The following is a 17148-nucleotide window of genomic DNA, read 5'->3' as shown; positions in this document are numbered from 1 at the left end:
ATGGTTGCTAGTCCCTCAAGTCATCATTGTTTAGGACTTGCTGTCTGAAAATCAGGTCAGCAAATGCTTTGTATAATAATGTTCAGAAGAAGATTTGCATTGAGATATTAACAAAAATATGATAGGTAATTGATGGTAGGTTCCACAGAAGTGATTCTTTAAATCAGTGAGTCCCATTTTGTACAGTGCATGAACAAAAGAATCAAATTACTGCTATGGAAAACAGACTCCTTTATGGTTATTGCAATTACAATTACTGTTTGAAGCAACGATGTTGGCACATTGTTGCCAGATGGAGGATTGGTTTTAGTGGCCACTTAATTAACAACTGGTAAACACTTGCACCCAAATACACATATTTACATATGCAGAGTGCTTACTGTGTCAGAGCAATGCTTCTGGCTTAGAGAGTGAGTGTCATTATTGCAGCCTACTAATGAGCACGTCAGAATAAATTATCCTTTCTGGAACTTTGAGCTGTCTATCTGCCACCTGCACAGGAGCTCCCGAGCTGTGCAATGCCTTGTGAAAGCTGTGACGCTTCAGAAAGCAGCAGAGGGAGCTGGAAAAGTTTGGGTAGCTCAGAAGGAAAGTCCTGCTGTTTCTAAAGAGGCTACTCTAGGACACGTTCCCACCTAAACTCTATCTCATACCATGGCTATGTATATGTAAGAAGTCTGAAATAGTTTCTTGGCTTAATGTATTTTACAAAGTTGCCTGAGCATCTTTCTTTGACCATGGAGATAAATGGGCTCCGCTCCTCAGCTGCCATAATTCATTGTCTGGCCGGTACAGATCCCACAGTTTAATTATATATTGAGAATAATCTGTCATATTCCTGTATTACCTCCTATCTGAGAATCTCAAACACGATTTTTTGAATTGCACCTCACAGTTCACAGGAGTGCAATGATTCGTACTTGAACCTATTTAGCTGGCAAGAAGATAAATGTAGGGATGACTTAAAAGATCTCTGCAAACAGTATTTCCAAGATTCTAGGGAAGAAAAAGAGCTGCTTGTAATATTGTCATCTTACTTTTAGTCCTGTCTGTTGTTGCCACTGATCAACACTATAGCTGAAATCCAAAAGTTAGTTTGGAAAATAGAGTGAGATGTTGGCAACAGAGAGCATTATGGAAAGCAGTCCAAAAAGGAGTGCTAAATTATTCATTTAAGTAATAGCCAGCTGCAAAACTGAAATGGTCCTATTATGAACATTAGTTAACAGTATCATGATGTTCTTAAAAAAAGGCAAATGTAATTCTGGAGTGTATCAGCCTTGCAAGAGAAGCTCTTCTTGCTTCTCATGGGAAGGACCAGGGTTATTATGCCCAATTTTGAGCATTATTTTAAGAGTATTTATGAGCCAGTCCATGAAGGCTCATCAGAGATGAGAGCTAGGAAATTTTGTCAAGAAGGAAAGATAGGACAAACTCAGGTTTTGTAGTAAAGAAGACTGTAGGGAGTTGGTAATAAGTCTTCAGATACAAGGATTGCCTGAAAAAGGTAAAAGGATTGTTTTACCTATTCATGGGGCATTTGATAGAAATAATGGACTCTAAACTGCAGAGAATCAGATTAGCTGTTAGGAAAATATATTTACATAAGGATAAATGAATACAATAAATTTTCAGAGGAGAGTGTTTCCCTTAAAGTTCTTTAAGAACTGATTAGATATACCCCTGTCAGGTATAGCTGCAATAGGAACAAGAAGCTGGTCAGAGTGATTCCAGACGTGCTTTCCTGTCATTTGGTGGTTCTCCCATCTCACATTTAAAGCCTGTTTAAAACTTTCTTCTGTCTTGCTGCTTCTATGACAGCTGTACCTGAGGATAATCTGAGGTGCAGCTTTGATTCTCTGTTCAATTTAGCAAAGTGATGGGCAGGACAAACATGTTTCCCCCCCACTGATGTTAGGCTAAAATGTGCATCCTACTCACTCCTGTCTCACAGCACATTTTCTGGCTGGCTGCAACTTTGCATTACTCAGAGCATTTCAGCTCTGGCCATTACCTACTGCTGTGGTTTATTGCTGAAGTTTGTATGATACCCAGGACTCGCATGAAGAGTCCGTAACTCTCTTTTTCACTTGGTGACTGCATTTCTTTTGCATCTAATATTTTGGCATATTTACCAAAGGTATCTATTAATGGATCATTTAGATCAGCTGTTTGGATGAAGTTATCCAAGTACTGTTGGATGTGGGAAGGTGGAAAGGACTGCTTTTAGGATAAAAGCCACATTCAAGAGGTTAAGGTTTTACTTAGGACACAATCTTTTACTCAGTATCTGCACAGTACAACTGTACTACAGTTTTTTTTTTCAGATTACAAATAATGCTGTGACTTCTAAGCAATGGTTTGGATTACCTTTACATCTGTCTATGTTTTGAAGTTTCCACTTCAAATAATAAATAAATTAATACAGTATTAACTTTACTGGTGACTAATACATTGGAACATCACTGTAGTTGAGCAGTTCTACATTATTGTAAGGTTTTTTCCTTTTCTAATACTTTTGCTGGTCTGGTTTTAAATATTTCAAAATCATAAGGGAATGCTTGTTACTATTGATATGGCAAATAAAATCTTTTGTCATTGTTCCTCTGATGCCATATATTTGTAGTATATTTACAATTTGATTAATGACCAAGTTCATTTATAATGCTGAGTTCTTGGGGAAGTTTGGTATGTGGTAAGCAAAGGAGACAATTTTGGAACTGAAATGTGGGACACCTTGCTTACTTCTGTCCTGAATTTAGAGCTACTGACATGTTGAGATAAAATTAATTCCTTCTCCTTGTAAATGGACTTCAGTTTCCAATAAAAATTAATGAGCTGAGTTTTGGAGGCATCTCTGACAGATTTGCTGTTTACAGCTCCCTTCTTATTGTCTTTTACGTCCAGTTAAACCTTACTTCTGTCCCCTGTGACCATCACTGCAATACTTGAGAAAAATCTCTGTGTTTCTCACTATTCTGTTCAATGAAGTGAATTGTGTTCTTCCCATTCTGCTTGACCCCAAATGCTTTTTTGTCCTTCCATTGCATCCTATGCAGGCTTTCTGGAGACCTTTCTTGTTGGTTGTGGTCTTACTGTGTTAACTCTGATCATGGATTGAGAAAGTACTTTGACACAAAAGGAAAAAAGAAAAAGAAAGCAACATAAAACTGAAATCACAACAAACCATGTATTTACTACAGATTCTAATTATTTTTCCCTTTGTTTTTATTTTCCTGCAGATTGTTTCTCAGAGGAAGCTCTCCAAGTCCTTACTCAAACATGGCAACACAGCAGGAAAGTCATCTATAACAGTAAGTCAGTCTTAAACATGCTTTTGTTTTCCTGTTATTTAGAAATATCTAAAGTGACTAATTCTCTCTAAAAGCATCCTGCTAAGCCACCAGAACAGCCCTTGATTGAGAAATGTATTTAAATTGTTTATTTGACAATTTGCACTGTTTCTGACAAATGCTTCTTTTAAGAAAATGGCAACAAATAATGTATGACTTGTAAAAAAGCCATGATACTTACAATTACTACTTTTAGGGTACTTGGATGGCAACAAGTAACTTCTGCTGCTTGAATACTTTTAGTTGAATGATTAGAACCTTCAGAAATTAATTTGTACCTGCTTTGACACATAAAGGAACCTCATCTTTCTTTTCCCTTGGGCTTCTTTCAGCTTCTCAGGAAAAAAAAAAAAGTTTGATGAGATTAGTTTTAGATGTGTTGTGATGCAACTGAGGACTGGATTGCCATAGCCCCATATGTAACTTGAAATTTGAAAATCAATCAGTGTATTACCTCTCTTTCATCTTCCTCAGTGCTGGCTTGCTTGGGAGATGAGTCTTGTCTGCACTGAACCTGCCATGCTTGTGACTTTTGCAGCTCTTTTTTATAAGGCTATAAAAAAATACTCTGCTTTGGGTATATCTGCTCTGTTGCCTCATGAGATTCAGAAGGATTTTTTTTCCTTAATGTGTGATTTGCCAGATGGTTTTCTTCTGGCTTGATTTTTTGGGGTTTTGTTTTCTGCCTTCAGCTGCAAAAGAGAGAGCAGACTCTGAGGTAGTCTCTTGAGCACCCAGGGAATTGGATTTCTTAGATGTCTTCCTTTGTGCTTGGCTGGGAATTGATTCTCTTAAATGCATACAGTAAACTTGGTCTTGGTCTGGGGTTGGAAGGGAGTTCCCCACTCATCTGGCTGAATAGAACCAGGAGAGAGTTTTGTTCCCTAAATAACTTCATATGGTTTGCCTGCTGGGATGATCTGAGCATACTTCATCTCATCCATCCCTGTGGTGTTCTGGACCTCCCTTCTGTTCTTTGAGGAGCACAAAGTAGTTTAGTCTTGTGAAAACACAAATGCTGTAGTACAACTAAAATTATTAGGCTTGTTAGGGGAGTGTTCTGGCAAAAATTAAATCACTGTGATAAACAGAAGATGAGAGAAAATGAGTTAATAGTCCCTGCTGGCCTCACACTGGATGATAACCATGAAATATGGACCTTATTTACGTGCTTTGGCTTCTGTCCAGCAGTTCTAAAGAGCAAGTTGACTTGAATGGGAAAAAACTGAACCCACACAAAAAAATACTGTGTGGAAAGTTTTTGTCTCAACAGAATAATTAAAAACTGATTAATGATCATTATTTCTGGACCTGGGGACATACCAGGTGTCTGTCAAACATGGAAGTTATTTCCTAACTCATTCAGTGTAGTGAATTACGAGTTTTTCATAGTATTTTGAAAGTTCCTATCTTTATATTTGCTGGAATTTTGTTAACCTTTTGACTGTGTAATGTCTCATCTACACAATCTTATGATATGGCTGTGGGAAGCAAACAGAACATTGTTTTGCTTCTCCAGCTGGAAGTCTGTCAACCTTTACAAGAGCAGGTTCATTATTTTCAGTTAAAAATACTTTATGAAATTTAGTGTGCAATTCCCAGAGCGCTGTTGGTCACACGCAGCTTAACCAGATCTTGTAAACCATCAGACTACATGGAAGGGAAATGTGTCAGACTCCATGGGTCAAATTTCATCAGCAAGCTGATGTTTGCCTGGAGGATGTGACACACCACATATGTGCCTGTGTGATGGTACTTTATTGCCCAGTTAACCATCTGTGCCCCTGTGTGGCTGCATGTGAGTGTTTTGTTTGGAGAAACACCACAGCTTACTGCTGGGAGGTGTCACAGCCAGAGTAGTCTCAGCTCAGGAGATTTTACTTAATTTAATGAATTGCCAATCAAAGTAAACTTTTAACTACTGAAAAAGAACTTGGACAAAAAAAAACTCCTAGGGAAAATGTTTCTCCTGCCCCTCTCCTGTACTCCACTTCTGACACCTCTCCTGCCTCCTTCATAGTCTTCACTCTCTTTGCCTTCACTTCATGTTGTGCTCAGTCCCTTTGATGAGGTATTGTGTGACACAGGTTAGGATCAGAAAATAGTGATTTTTTTTACTGCTCTTTGAGGTTTTTTTCTCTCGTTTTCTTAGTTCTGCTCTGGACTCACGCACACCCTTCAGGGGCATCTCTGCTCCAGGATGGGTCTTACCTGTGGGTGTACACAGAGGTGCCTCCTCCAGCATGGAGCTCCTCCTTCAGAGAGTGAATCTCCAACTGTGTTCCCACAGCATGGCCTTCTCCATGGCTCCTCCTGGATCTTCTTTAGGGAGGCATTGCAGGCCTCTTACCTCTCCTTCCTTTGTGTCTCTTGCCTCTGGCAGCTGCTGCACTTCCTGACATAGGTTCACAAGATGCATATGGCACCCCATATGCACCTCTGATGGGTTGATGTTTTGGAGAGCAGTCAGCAGCTGCTGCCAAACCAGTCTGGCAAATTTTTTGGGTTTTCCCAGCAGCTCCTCAAGGACTTCAAGTGGTGGAGACAGCCAGATCCTGTCTGGCAAGGTGCCATGGCTGCCATGTGTGTGGTCATGAGCATGAAACACCTAAAAAATAGGTTATTTTGGGAGATTTAATCCATGGGGAGAACATTTACAATGAGGAAAAAGTTTTAAAGCTGTCAAATAGAATATAATGTGGTTTGTTTCAAAGAATATTTTTCAGTGAAATATGCCAGGTTTGGTTAGTGCCTTCTCTCCCCTGAGGCATGTTAATGGCTTACTTAGGAAACTGGTTTAGTTGGTTCTGTTGGGTTTTTTTATAATGTTGCACAGCAGAGTGACTGGCATGATTACTGATATAGCTTACACCATCTGAAAGAATCGCACTGAATTATTTTAGGATTACTTGCTTCTGACTCCATCCATGGTAAATTGTTTTGCCAATGTGGCTATTGCAAAAAAGCTATATCAGGAGAGTTCTCATGCTGAAAATGAGCCTTTCATGGCAGCTAATGCCAGGTGACTTCACTCCTTTCTTCATTTATCTTGCCAAATGATGCTGAAGTGGCATAAAAATAATTGGGCTTTAGACCCGAGTAATACAACCCTTGTAGAGTGTTTTTGTCCCCTTGGACACTGGGAGATTGTGGAATTCTCTGTTTTCCACTCTGAGGAGGAGCACTTGGTCAGAGGGAAGGAATCCCTGGTGGATGTGGGTGTCTGTCCACTGGCAGGTGATTGACAAGGCATAGTTGCATGGCACAAAGTGACTCAGGTTTGTGGGCTGACCAAGGTGATGTCCTTCCTGATGGCAAAGAGAAACACATTAACTTGTTCCACACTTCAGTTTCCTAAATGGGGTCTGCAGTCTTCACACTGAAAAATGGCATAGTTCTCCCTTCCCATTACACCATGCACAACTCAAATGTAGCTTTCAATTTCATTTAGGTGATCGCAGAGGAATTGTCTGGCAACGATGACTACGTTGAACTTTCATTCAGTGCACGGAAATTGGATGACAAGGTAAGCTGCTCGATATTAACCTTTCTGAAAGATATAAGAATGCCTGCAAATATAATTTGATGAGATCTTCCATGACAGATTTTTTTTTAACCTTGTGTTATTAAACACATCAGGGTTTTCAGATGGATGTTCACAATGAGGCTTTCCTCGGGTTGCAAGTAATTAAAAAAAAACCTCAAGGAAATCTAATTAAAATCAAGACAAGTTAATTACACTACAACCAAGACAATTTAATTATGTAAAATGCCACAGATCAGAAGTGTTTAGAGAAGTGAACTTTCTGTGAGTAGTCAATGATATTATCACTGAAGTTTCCTAAAATACAGCTAGAAAATTTCATAACAGCTCAGTCATGGTAGACATTTTGTACAACAAAAAGTATATCAAATGTGAGAAAAAGACTTGCATATTTGTGAAAAACTTTTTCCTTCTCTAGGAAAAAACTTTCCACTGACTCAAACACTCCTCAACATTATAAGGAATACCTCTTTCTGAAATTATGTGTTATTGTTTAGCAATTATAACAAGCATCTCAACTCACAGCCCAAGAAAACCTGATGTCTGCTTGTACCACTCTCTGTCATTTTAGTGTGATAGCAGGCATAGAATACTCTGAGGTACATAGTCCCTTCTTATACATGAAGATGCTTCTAATTAGAAACATATGGCAGAATTATAAAAAGGTTTAGGATGGTGATGCCCCAAGTGTGTTCTTGTAAACATCTGATGTGAGAGTAGCTTAAAATCAAATCAGTGAAACTACTTTTGGATACATATACATCAGGTTTACAAAGTCAGGGTGTAACTTATGAAAAATATTTTCACTTGAAACTACCAGAAAATCTCAGGCAAGCAGAAAGTACACTGAAAGATGAATAGTACTGGCATATAACTTCAAAATAAACTTTATAAAATGTATAAAATTTTACTGTGCTCAGGATCATTAGCGATCATAAGTGATCAGGACCTGAATTTGCATCTCATCTGAAAAATAAATTACTTTCCTCTTTCAGAGTTGCTGGAGTCTGAGCAGTTTTGAGTTGCATAATTTATTTAGGTGTCAAAATGTAAATTTAACAGCCTTTCTTTAGACAGGTATCTTTAGAGGTGATTCCCAAACTTGTACACAAATTTCTTCCCATTCCACATGCTGTCACATCTAGGAAAAAGGAAAGGACATAAGCAACATAATAGGACTCCACTTAGTTATTGCTTTCCACAAATGCAAGATGTGATCTGCTTTAAATATTATGATTGCTTGTAGCTCTTGTTGGTATAAATTAAAAGGATAGTGCCAGAGTGCAATTCTGAGCCAAGTCAGTGTTGACTGAGAAGCAGAAGTGATTGAAACACTTTATGGGGATAAGGTGAGAAGGATCAGTCTGAAATACTGCAACAGTGTTGTCATTCTTGCCATTTGAACATGTCCAGTCAAGGTGGGCTTCATCTAAAGAAGAATTCCTAGATGATGCAATGTGCAAGTCAAGCAGTGACTCATCATGTCTTATCTGAATCCAAACTCCTGTCTTCAACTGATGAAAATCTCTGGAAATCTATTGCATTGAAAGAAGTCTTTCAATTTCCTCCAGCTAAAGATGTAGCTCAATACCTGGCTGAAACTTGATTTTAAAGGCTGTAACTTTTCTTATAGAGGATACTTGATCTATAAAAAAATTGTACAGCTTATAATGAACTTTGACATTGTTAGATGCAAGGCACTATTGGTAATTATTTTTATTAAGGTTTGAAATTACTTACATTTCACAGTTCAGCCATTGGTGAAAAAGAATGAGTGCTTTGATGTCACAAAAAGGGAAATAAACATCCAAGAATTGAGAAGAGCCAATTTGTAAAATCCTAGGCATGGTTTTGCATGCCTCTCCCCACTCATAGAGGTGAACACCTGAGTAGAGATGTAACATTAGAGAAGCAAACTGAGGGTTGAAACTGTCTTTGGAGTCTCCTGAAAAACAGAGGAAGCCTCTGTATGTATTTCCTACACTAAGGAAAAATACTTGAACAACGCATTTTTGGAAAATTAAACTGAATTTGTTGGTCAGATTTATCAGGGAGGATATGTTTGTTGCATGTTTTTTACTCTCCTGACGTAAAACTGCAAGAATTTTAGAGAAGCTACAGAACAAAGCCCAATAATTTTTTCCTACTGGAGTGGCTGAAACATTCAGTGAAAAATTATTGGAAAATTATGGATAGGAAAGTTTCCTTTAGTTAACTGACTTCAGCAGAAATAACGGTTATATTCTTTTATTACAGTGCTTATTTGGAAGGTATAACTGCTTTTTCATGTTTTATTGAAGCCCTGTCAGCTCAAATGGCACATCTTTGTTTCAAGAGATCCACTGAGAACACTTCACTGTGGAACAATAACTTTTGGAAAGGTTTTATTGCATTAATAGCTGTGTCACAATTACTATAACAAGCAGTTACATTTTTTATGATAGCTATAATAAATTATAAGCACTGAGGCAGGAAAACTGCTTCTCCTGTTCTGAGAGAAGCAGTTACCATTCTTTGGGAAGGATTATCCAGCAAATATCTGCAAAATATGAGCTAATATTGCTTTTTTATATAGTTCTTTGGTATTAAACTACTACCGAAAAAAACCTCATCAAATGCCCTGTTGCATAGTATTCAACATTTTAGTCTTTTGGCTGCTTCACCCTTCTTTAAGGGACCTTTGACTTGATCCCCAATCCTGAATTTTAAAAATTGTTGGGATCTGAAAATGAATCTACTAAAACATGTGTCAAACTAGGGGCTTAGAAACAGATATATCTAAATTTTTTAAGTGTAATGTACTTGTGTTATTACTGTATAACTGCTGTGCATACTGAAAGAACAATGTGCATTATACCACCAGCAAATGTATTACATTAATCATTTAAATGTTATTAAAATAGCACAATATATTGCAGCTATTCTTCTTTCAGAGGATATTCTTGGAGGATAATACAAAGCTATTAATTTCAAAATAACAACCAAAAAAAGTTAATTGTGAAAGCAAATGTTTCTTCAGCTTATCATTTCTACTTATTGCAAAGCACTTTCAATATAGAAGGATTTTTTTTGTTCGTGCCTCAATTCTGATAGTAATTAGGTCTTTATTTTGCATTGGAGGGGGAGTAATATAAACAACCATCCAGCGTTAAAATCTTTCCTTTTATGTGGTGTTATCTTGCTAGTTAAAACCAGAAATTATTTCCTTTGTGCTGATGTGCTGTCGTACCTTTATGATATTCAGCTAGGAACAATACTGTATTTTGAGCATTAAATGAATTCTTGGCTTCCTTTCTGAATGTTTTTGCACACCAGGGTGCATTCTTTGGATATATCATTTTGAGGTACTTTCAAACAACTTATCAATTTGTGTTTGATAAAGAAACTCTGAACATTAAGCTTTTACCCAGCTTCAATCAGAGTGCTTATGTGTGAGAAGAGGCAGCTCAGTCTTTTTTAACCCTATGCACTCTGGATTTTCATGTCACCATGATTAAACCAGCACCCTCTCTCTCTACTTGTTCTCTTTGCTATACACTGGCAATCTAGCAGAATTTGATCACCAAAACCCCCCATATCCTAGAAGTTTCAAATTTTGAGTGGTGTCCAGATACTAAATCTTCATCAGGGCCTTGAGGCAAACTCTAGAGTTATTTAGTTGAATTTGACACTGGTTTTACAGAGGTTGATATAAAATGTCCTGTTTACCATGTAGCTGGAACAAATAGCCAAGCATACAGCGTTGGTGATCCATGCTCCCCATGAAAGAATTTGACAAATAAATATTCATGAGCTTTGCATCAGCTGTTAAATGGGCCACTAAGTTTTCTCTAGAAAGTGAAGAAGCAGATCAATGACAAAACAGCCCTCTCTCAACACAACATTATGTCATTTTTAGGGGATGACAAGACTTTAGGTCCCTTGAGCCTTGCTCAAGGCTTTGTGGTCTGTAGGAACTCATTTCCTTCTCCAGACATTCAAATTCAGGTGTCCCTTTTCAAAGCCCTGACTTCTTTGTTTGTTCTGAACTTGTGGAATTGAAAAAATGCCCTAAAAATAATTTTGCAAGGCCCAGACTTTGGCTAGCATCTTATCCAAAGTTGTTCCCAAACCAATGGTTTTGCAGCTAATCAAAAATAGGTATGGTGGACATTTGGTGGGGATAAATTAATAGAATTATATCTATTAGAGTAATTTTTACCCTAACACTATCATAGAAACACTTGGATACTGAACAGACTTTTTCACTCCCCCAAATTGACATGTGATGTGTGGTTTTGGATATGTCCTATACAGAAGAATAATATGCATATGCACAAAGTTAATCATGTGGCTCTTTTGAAGAAGAAAATCAAGAAGAGACTTGAAACTATAGGAGATGGACTTAGTGCTTTTGAACCCTACTTTTTCAGCATAGCACAGTTAGAAATTTGAAGGTTTCTCCCTCCTGGGTTAGCAGCCAGTTACTCTTCTTCCCCTGAGCCAGCATATCCAGAATAAATGAGATGTTGAAACAAAAGAGCCTGTGACCAAACTGAAGCAGCACTATAAAAATCAACTTAATTTAGATTTGTGTAAGAAAGTTCAGGGTTGTTAGCTGGATACAAGACTAGGAGAAGGTGTTCTGCAGTGTGTGAATGTGAGCCATGGTGTCTGACACAGATTTGCCTAGTGATATCAGGTTATTTCCTCCATTACACTGCTCTGTTTGTCATCTTAGCACGGCCATGTTACCACACCCTGAAGAGGACTTGTTTCTCTAATCACCTCTAATCCATTGTGACAGGACTTGTGTTAGTTGGTGGCAGCATAATGTCTTGGCCAATTAATTTCTGTTTTGAGAGGGTAGGTGAACAGTGTGCAATTCAACCCCAGTGTGGAATATGCTTCAAAGTGCAATGCATTAGAAAACTGGTGTCAAAAGATCAAACAGGTGTGGAGGAAAAAAGAAACAAGGTAGGTGGATGACAGAGCTAATGTTCAGGAAACTGGGCTGGATGTAGGAAGGGAAGAGGTTGTAAAATTATATTTTACAGTTTTGCATGCCATGATTAAATAGTCAAACTTGAGAACAACAACAGTACCACAGGAATCCTTGTGAGACAAGGACAAGAATGAAGTATTGCTGAGAAACACCAAGACGTCTCACTAAAACTACTCTGGCTCTTCCTTTTCATTTAGCAGTCAGGGAAGAACCCAGTGCATTGTGCCTGAAAAGTTGAAAGAAAATGAAGCCTCAAGAGTAACTTATCCTGTACTTTATTTTAGGATTTTTTCAGCAAATCTGATCCTTTTCTGGAGATTTTTCGGGTGAACGATGATGCAACCCAACAACTTGTTCATAGGACTGAGGTAAGGAATAGAGTTGAATTCACTTTCCAAGGACACAGATGGGCTGTCAGGAGGCATACTTTATGCTTCCCATGTCACAAAGGGAAGTGGTTTTAAATGTGGATGTGCAAACACACTTAAAAACACTTCCTGTGGCTGTATTTCTCTTCTCAGAGAAAAGCAAGGCACAACTTCCCAAGGATTTTTTGGGAATCACAGCAAGCAACCTCAGAGAAAGAAAAAACAGTTCTTATCTCATTTGCTGCTCCTGTGTTGTGTCAAAGTAGAATGCAATGTGGAGATTGTTTACCCAAAGTGATGGTGCTTTATTTCCTTGGCCTATCAGGGCCAAGCGCACGTCCAGATGTCAGTCAGCAGACAGTCACGAGATTTTGTTCAGCTGAGTTGAGTTGAGTTGGGTGCTTGTGCAGATTCTGTTTAGATGTAATGTGATATATTGTAATACAGTAATTAATTAGCCTTCTGATATCAATGGAGTTGGATACATCATTCCTCCCGGATGTCAGGCAAAAAATCACCGATACACTTCCTTGTGTTACACTCTAGTGTTGTTAACTAATGGGTATCAGGTCTTGACTTATGCACTTTACAGTAAAGGAAGATGAAGCCAAAGGTCCAAACCTAATTAAACTGGCAGATACTCTGTTGGAAGGTCAGGAGATATAAACACTAGATTTAGCCAAAACCAGGCTACAGGCCGTATCATATTTTTCCTTTAATACTATGTTGCTTCTTCCCCACCTCCTCTCAGGGATTGTAATCTGGGTGCTTTACATTTGTTTGTTATCAACCAGTGACATAATTGCTCCATGGTAATAAATGGCACTGTCTTTAAAAATGGCATTTAGGTGTACAGGGTGGAGCTGTAGCAGGTGTCAGGGGTTATAAACCTGTTACGGATTCCACAGAGTTTTCCTAGCAAGGCAAATAATGTGCCTCTAAATTGATGTTGCCCATCCCCATTGCCCAGTCTTCCATTGCTTCCAGTTCAGTTCTACAACCTTTCCCTTGTCAGTTTTCTCCCACTGGGGTGTGGCAGTGCTGGAGCAATGTCTGTAACATCATCTGTGGGTATGTATGGGTCTATTTCCCACTCCTGCTCCTTTTGGGGGCTTTGCAGAGGAAGAGTGTTGGAAACTGCCAGTTGCTCAAGGGCTCATATCTCATTGGATGTAGTTGTGAAAACTCCAGCTGAGCTCTGCTTTCTTCTCTTGCTGGTGAATGTACTGTATTGAGAATTGTGGCTCTTGTTAGCATTCTGCTGAGAGATGTGGAAATGTTAAGAGCTCTCTTTCTTCTTTTCACTTACAGGTTGTGATGAATAACTTAAATCCAGCATGGAAGACCTTTAAAGTGTCTGTAAATTCTCTGTGCAGTGGAGACCAGGATCGCAGGCTAAAGGTCAGAAGTAATTCCTACTTTTTTAATGGCTTTACTCATAGAAAACAAAAGTTGCTATCTCTTTTTCAAGTGTAGATTGCTATTCTGCACTTCTTTCTTCTTTGATGGAAAAGATGATCACACAGCTGCATTATGATTACCATAATCAAATTAAGGATGCAGAGAAGTGGTAATCCACTGTAATCAGTAGATTATGCTCTATATTTCTTACAGTAACCTCAAAAAATATGGGGCTCTTTTCCCCAATCAGTTGGATAATTTAAATCCAACATCATTTAACTGGTGAAAGTATACTCAGGGGAAGAGGCAGCCCTTCCACAATCTTAACTACTATTTCCTCACTTCTATATCTGGAGGCCTTCTGTAAAAGAAAAGCTGAAATAGGAGATTTTTTTATTATACTTGAAGAATAGGATGGCCACAAAAAAACATGTGTCATAGTGGAAGTGTTTCTAGTCGGCAGAAAGACAGATAATTGGGAACATGGAGCTTCGTGTAGAAAAAAATCATCTTCTTTTGGCTAATTTGTCTTAAATCAAGTCTTTATCCAATTGTTTTTCTGACCAGGTTTAAGGCTAATACTAAATTTATAAACATCAAACAAAGAGCACTGGTGCAGAGTGTCTATTCAGACTTTTAGACCTGATGGAAGGATATTGGACCTAGAAGTATGACTATTTTTTTTTCTTACTATATCAAATTACTTAATAGAATTTTATTTTGTCCTTGCAAACATTTCTTCTTTCATCATTATAGCTACAAAACCCTGGAGAACAGGTCTTGTCATTTTTCACTTCTTACCGCAGGATGTACTGTGCAGATGGAAAAAATAAAATGATGGTGAGGGTATGTTACAGTGCACATCTTCGCTGTAACTTTTTTACCCTTTCCACAGATGTGTGGAAAGGGTATAAAAGCTGTCTTATGAATGCTTGGATTCACAAAATTAGCCCTGTTATTATGGAACAACATATAAATTTGAGTCAAGAAATGGATCAGATTTCTGCTACTGAAATGAAAAGTAGAATTAGCACAGCACTGCCTTCATCACATTGTGTACATGTGGTCTTTAAATCACTTAGATGAGAAAACCTAGAAAGAGAAGCAAGCAAAATATGAAGTCTTGGATGTGAGAACAAGTGGCAAGTCCATAAGCGTAGAGAAATGAGGTTCCACAGGGAGAAAAATGCTCTTATCTTTGAAATCGAGATGAGAATGTATAAGAAAGGCTCAGATTTCAGTGTGGGCAGAAGAAGATGGGTCTGGGAATAAAGGTGGTCTTTTGAGCTATGAGCAGAGACAGTAGTCAAAATTGTTTGCAGACAAGCTGCCAAAAGACAGGCTGAAAGGGGAGAAGTGAAGAGGAACAAGAGTCGTCCCTTAGGACTGCCTGTAGAGAAGATACAGGCAAAGTCAGTGAGAGAATGGCTGAAGAAGAAAACCAGAGCAAGACAGGTCTCATGAAACTACTGGGAATTTTCAAGACAATCTTTTATTCCCTCTTTTTGGGAGAACTTTTCATGGTTTTCGTTTGTGTATGCAAATGTTTGCAGCCCTGCTTTAGATATCTGCGTATTTGCCTGAGGCTACAGTTCAGCTATTTGCAGAAAAGCTAAAAGTACTAAGATGTGCATCAGATCATTTATGAGTACAGGAATATTTTAAAACTAATTATGGCTGTAAAATATTAAAAAAGCTTGATACTTATTTCAAATTCAGGCCTTTTTTAACTTTAGGTGAGTGTAAGATAAGACTGTTATGGTAGAGCAGCCTCTCAAATCACTTGTATTTGAGAGATAGCATATAATACTTGTCAGATAATTATTTGCTTCTTTTTTAGATGGTCTATAACCTAGGAATTGGATGGCAGCTAGGACAGAAGAGTGAAAATTATAAGCATTAGAGAGATGAAGTGTCTGTGACTGGTATAGCACTGTAAGAATGTTTATACTTTGATTTACTCTGATTGACTAAGCATTCCACTCTTTCCATTACCATATCTTGGAAATTTTGACTTCAGTTGCTTTGTTTCACCTCATAAAGTATATAGCAATATGTTACTGCTAAGTGTTGGAAGAGTTCCCTGTGCCTTATTTAACGTGGGGGAGATTTAGTGTATTCCAGCTGCCTTGCTGAGCACCAGCTTCTTGCCAAGATTGTTTGATCACTGTGAGCAGTAATTGCATAAGGCTGGGTGGTTTTGTGTCTCTTCCTGCTGTTAGTTTTTAACATACTCTAAAAGCATAATCTAAGTTAAGGTTTAAAGAGGCACCAGAAAGTCTCAGAGGGAGCTGTCAGCTTGTGGAAATTCTCAACTGCAGACACTTTATAATTGTGCCTACCTTTGGTTTACCTCTGGAGGCTGTTTGGAAGCCTGAAATCCTGGCCCTCCATCTCTGCCACTGAATTCAAATGGGTACTGAGCTTAGTGGTCAGATTTTTTTGTAATGGGGAATGAGGATTAACATGGGAAAAGTACCCTAACAACTCACAGAAAGTCATTCAGCTCACAGGGAGTTTGCTCTTCATAAGTCTTGCACACAAAGCAGTCTTTACACTGTCTGGGCATTTGAAACTTTCTGGTTTCAAATGTCTGTTTAGAAAGATAAGATGAGCAAGGTCACTAAAATCAAAGCAACCAATAGTTTGGGTCTGCCAAAAGTCTTTTGCTATCATTCTTTACAAAGTCTGTTAATTTTAATTTCTTATGGGCTTTTAAAGAAAAAACTAATTTTGCTTTATTTAGCTGTGGTGCAGAGAATAATGAACATTTTATTCCTCTCAGGACATCTTGTAAAACTTTATTACAATTATTGCTGCTCTAGGTTTTATTATGAGAAGTATATATTAGATTTATGGACCTACTAAGTTTTTCTTCCCAGACAGTGAAACCATCCAAGAAGTCTGGTCACGTTTCAGTGCCAATCATACCTTCTTTAAATGCTAACAGGACAGACAATTAGTGTATGCATTGAAGTGAACAAAATGCCTCTTAGATGCAAAAGTGGTGCATTGCTTCTCTGATATGTAAAGATTTTCAAATCACAAAAGTGACTACTGATAAATCTGAGTGAGGATTGTACTCCTTCTGAGGGCAGGTTTATCCTAGTCTGTTCTGCTGAAAGTCCTGTAAATTGTAAAACTTTGGCATTCAAATCTGGTTTCAGCATGTGAGTTATGTTGCTGTCAATGGTTTATCTGAAATAAAAGATTGTATTGTGGTTACCTTCTGGTAGGGATCACCTACTGCCACCCATTCTAATACTTGCAGGGTTCTTCTTTCTCTAGAGAAGTCCTGGGAATGTATACAGAAAAGTAATCTCTTTTTGTTTTGGTATTAGGTGCTATAATACTTGGAAAATAAACTCCTAACAAGGTGCTTGTTAGGCAAAGGCCAAACAAGCATACAGCATACAATAATTCTATCTCCTGCTGAGGTTGTATGGAGAACCTCCTCAAAAGAGGTTCTGTTCACAAGGAAAAGTAGGAACTGAGGAA

General features: G+C 38.1%; 1 protein-coding gene across 3 annotated transcripts in view; it reads left to right on the top strand.

The window, feature by feature from the left end:
- The window catches only part of CPNE4 (copine 4), a 226518-nt gene that overhangs the window by 127213 nt on the left and 82157 nt on the right, over positions 1-17148 (top strand). For all 3 annotated transcript variants that reach the window (XM_074539635.1, XM_005481004.4, XM_005481003.4), the window contains 4 exons: positions 3243-3314; positions 6805-6879; positions 12166-12249; positions 13561-13650. In XM_074539635.1, coding sequence (XP_074395736.1) covers positions 3243-3314; positions 6805-6879; positions 12166-12249; positions 13561-13650 — 321 coding nt within the window. The remainder of the gene's footprint in view (positions 1-3242; positions 3315-6804; positions 6880-12165; positions 12250-13560; positions 13651-17148) is intronic.

The sequence above is a fragment of the Zonotrichia albicollis genome, chromosome 1, assembly GCF_047830755.1.
Source record: "Zonotrichia albicollis isolate bZonAlb1 chromosome 1, bZonAlb1.hap1, whole genome shotgun sequence".
Taxonomy (NCBI): Eukaryota; Metazoa; Chordata; class Aves; order Passeriformes; family Passerellidae; genus Zonotrichia; species Zonotrichia albicollis.
This window is presented reverse-complemented; position numbering and strand designations above follow the sequence as displayed.